This window comes from Malania oleifera, chromosome 5 (genome assembly GCF_029873635.1).
Source record: "Malania oleifera isolate guangnan ecotype guangnan chromosome 5, ASM2987363v1, whole genome shotgun sequence".
In the NCBI taxonomy this organism is placed as follows: Eukaryota; Viridiplantae; Streptophyta; class Magnoliopsida; order Santalales; family Ximeniaceae; genus Malania; species Malania oleifera.
This window is the reverse complement of record NC_080421.1, coordinates 43,314,300-43,318,361: the sequence shown is the minus strand read 5'-3', so window position 1 is coordinate 43,318,361 and position 4,062 is coordinate 43,314,300. Positions and strand designations below refer to the sequence as shown.

Genomic DNA, 4,062 nt, shown 5'->3' with positions numbered 1-4,062 from the left:
ATTCATGTGACGAATTGAATGATGCATCTCATACTGAATCATATGATAGTTCTGATAGTGAGAGTATGCCTACTTATGAAGAATTGCAAATTGAATATATTAAAATTCACAAGTCACTTGTTAAAGTTAACGAAAGATATACTGCCTTGAAGAGCAAGTCTCATATGGCAAAAATAAAATAAATAAGCATAGTCCTTCACGAAAATCCAAAATTTGCTTATTTCGAAAAATGAAATGGCACATTCAATCTACTTGTCCATCTAGAAGTGTAGGAGGCTTAGATAAGGAGATGGTGTGGGTAGTTATGAAAGCAAACCCTGTAGGATCTAAGGAAGGGCGGATTCCAATAAAAATTTTTAAGTTTTAATAGTTTCAAATTATTAATCAGCTTCAGCTTCAAATTATTAATCATTTTATTAAGTTACAGATTTATCGAGTACTTTCAAAATTTTAAAATAGCTCGACATTTAAGATTTTATGACCTACATCCATAGCATGGCCAAATTTTGTGGTTTAATACATAAAATTGATATTTTATATTTTTACTATTTGTATTAAAAATTCATTTCAAAATTTTATACGTCTCCGTTAGTGGTAGGGCAGGACAGGGGCCATTCCCTGCGGAATGAAAAACGAAGTGATTTTATCCACCCATTCCATTCACAGAAAAGCAAATGACAAGGTGACGAATGGTGAGAAACAGGAGCAAATGCCAAGAAAAAATCAAAGTCAAATTATTATTTTATATTTGAAGAAATCTCATATTTAAAATTGTATTAAATTTGGATATATAATATAAAATTATATTAAAATTTATGGCTTACATCTGAACTTTTTGGCACTTTCTTCAGTGCTGTAATGCTTACGTAAACTCAGAGAAATTATATAAGAGCTTCGTGGTTTCTCAGTTGACTTGTAAAAATAGTGACGTTATTTCTCATAAATAGTAAATATAATAATAAATCAAATTCCCGTGAAGTGGCACTTTCCATGCAGCAAAAGTTACCGTTCTCTTATTATTGCCCCCTTGGGTTCAAACATAGACCGATACAAACTTAAGCATAGCACAGAGTGATCACTCAAAGCACTGCCTAATCACAAAACTCACCCATTAGACGATATTTGTTGGGGCAGCAGCAGGACTGGACTTGCACGGATTCAGTCCTTGTGCATTTCCACACAAACCTTGGTTCTCAGCATAAACCGTTGATGGAGCGTTTTGGAAGATTTTGCCGATTGGGATTGCACCAAACAGTTTATTAAAGGAGAAGTCAATGGATTTCAAATTAATCATGTTGGACAGTGTCGCTGGGATGTTCCCCGTCAGAAGGTTGTGGGAAAGGTTGAGGTTCTCCAATAGGGCGAGCTTGCCCAGGCTTTCCGGAATTACTCCTGATAATGAATTCCCGCTGAGATCCAAGATGTTCTGCAAACCTGTTAAGTTGCCAAGCTCAGGGGGTATGCCGCCTGACAGACCATTTTTACTGACAATTAGGCTTGATAAGCTCACGCACTTCTCAAGCACTTTAGGAATGGCTCCAGTAAAATTGTTACCCGACAAGTCAAGGTAGTTGAGCTTTGTTAAATTGCCTAGGATCTGAGGGATCTCACCGGAAAATAGATTGTCCTCGAGATCGATATGTGAAAGAATTGGATGGTCTCCAAATGCATCTGTAATACTTCCCGTGAATTTATTCTTATCCAGTCGGACTCTAATTAGTCCCAAGCAACTCTTCAAGCATGCCGGAATTGACCCAGTGAAACTATTGTTATTCACTGCAAGATACTGCATAGAAAGACCACTGCATAGACTTGGTGGCAGTATCCCAGACAAGTTGTTATTTGAAAAGCTGACAAAGCTCAAGGAGGGGATATTACCCCCAAAATCCTGTGGAATGATGCCATCCAATTTATTGGAGAAGACAGAGAATAACTGTAGATTGGAAAGTTGAGAAATGGTTTCAGGCAACTCTCCCTGCAATTGATTACTGTTGAGATCAAGGGTAACAATGGATGCGAGATTTGCAACTTCTGGAGGAATTGTGCCAGTCAGGCTGTTAGAGAAGAGTTGTAAAGTTGCGAGGCTTGTGAGATTCCACACTGCTGGAGGAATTGGACCAGAGAGCTGGTTTCCAGAAAGGCATAATCCTAGTAACCCTTTTAAGTTCCCAATTTCATCCGGGATTGATCCAATGAGATTGTTATTGTGTAAGAAAAGGTAATTAAGCATAGTCAGTCCGCCTATTTCGGGTGGAATAATGCCAGTCAAGTTGTTGTTCTGAAGTTGTAGAGAGATCAGATTGGTCAAACTTGAGAGCAAAGAAGGCGAGATCCCCCCAGAAAGAAAATTCTCAGATAAGCCCAAATCAGTTAACTTGGTTAGTTTTGCTAAGGACAGAGGCAAGACCCCGTGGAGGGAATTCTTAGCTAGAGCCAAGTAGGTGAGGTTGGTAAGGAGGCCGAGCTCAGATGGAATTGTTGAATTCAACTCATTCATCCTGAGGTCTAGTATCTGAAGTCTTGTGAGTTGGCCCAATGAAGAGGGAATGACCCCTTTAAGTGAGTTATTATATAACTCAAGGATTTCAAGGTTGGAAAGCAGACCGAGATCTTCAAGAATAAAACCACTGAATAGGTTATTTCCAAGTCGAAGATTTTTGAGGTTGAGCAGCTTGGAAATATTTAGCGGCAATGGTCCTTGAAATAAATTCGTAGTGAGATTGAGATACTCAAGCTTGTCTAGATTGGTTAAAAACGATTGGGGTATTGTTCCAATCAGGTGATTTAACGATAAGTCAAGGTACGTCAAGTTTAGGCAGTTGGATATGAACTTTGGTAGCTCTGATGTAAATTCATTTTTAGACAAACTAAGGTGAGTAAGCAAAGGAAAACTAGAATTCTCAAGCAACTCTACTTTTTCCAAGTAGTTTGATGCAAAGTTCAAGTACTGTACCTTTTGAAGATTGCTAATTGTGTGGGGGATGACACCGGTGAGATTGTTGTTGAATAAACTAAGGTGCTGAAGCGGAGTTAAGTTTCCAATCTCTGGAGGAATGGTGCCAGTAAACAGATTGTTTGACAAGTCCAATAAAGTGAGCTTGGAGAGGCTGGAAATGGCCGAAGGTATCGAGCCTCCGAGGTTGTTTTTACTGAGGTTTAAGTTGATGAGATTAGGAAATGAATCGAAACTGAATTCCGTAAGTGTTCCGACAATGTTGGTACCAAAGAGATTTATTTCAGATACGATATCGGATGAGTCGCAGTCAATGCCAACCCACTCGCATACGCCTAAGAGGTTGGAGAGGGTCCAAGAAAGGAGAGAAGTAGGGGAAGAAGCCCAGCTGTCCTTCCATCTCATGAGAGCTTCTCCTTCGGCATTACTTGCCGGTGTAGTTCTCAATGGAAGGATGGACAGAAGGAGAAAATAAAGAAGAACCAAAGAAGGCTTTTGAAGCATTTTCTTGCCTAGCTTAGCTGCTCTTGAGACTTCTCATGTTATATTCCATTGGATGGTTTGCTTTTATAGAGCTTGTACGCGCCCAAAACCCGAGAGAGAGAGAGAGGTCTTGAAAAATGTCTTAAAATCTTACCGTAGGATTGCGAAAAACCATTTTATGCTGTAATCGGAGGAATGTTTCCCATTACGAACCATCTGACGAGTCCTGTCTCCTCGGTAAGTAGAAATTACTCATGATGTGCATGTTAGTGACTATTATTTTTCCCTATGTCATGCATTGTGAACAGTTTGGAATAATATATTGGAACGAGTGCAACTTGTTCCCTATATGTTTTTAAGTTGGAAGGTTTCTTTGTGCATGCATACATAAGGGTGTAGGTACATGGCAGTTGGTTTCTCACTGTAATAACAAAATTGCCGCTTGCTTCGTCTCTTCATCACTAAAGAAAATCATAAGATAGGATTAAGAATAAAAAAAAAAGAAAAAAGGAAACACATATATGGTGGTATGGATGGACTTAACGTGCTATTTCATATGCTGAGCACAAGAAGGATATTTAGTGAGTAAAATTTATTAATAAAATCAAATGAAGTTCCCCCTCTCT

At 38.7% G+C, this 4,062-nt stretch overlaps 1 protein-coding gene across 1 annotated transcript; it reads right to left on the bottom strand.

The window, feature by feature from the left end:
- Positions 1–991: 991 nt before the first annotated feature.
- Positions 992–3,486, bottom strand: LOC131155069 (LRR receptor-like serine/threonine-protein kinase GSO2). Its single transcript, XM_058107980.1, has one exon. The coding sequence runs from the start codon at positions 3,455–3,457 to the stop codon at positions 1,112–1,114; it is 2,346 nt and encodes a 781-aa protein (XP_057963963.1). The 5' UTR covers positions 3,458–3,486; the 3' UTR covers positions 992–1,111.
- Positions 3,487–4,062: the final 576 nt, after the last annotated feature.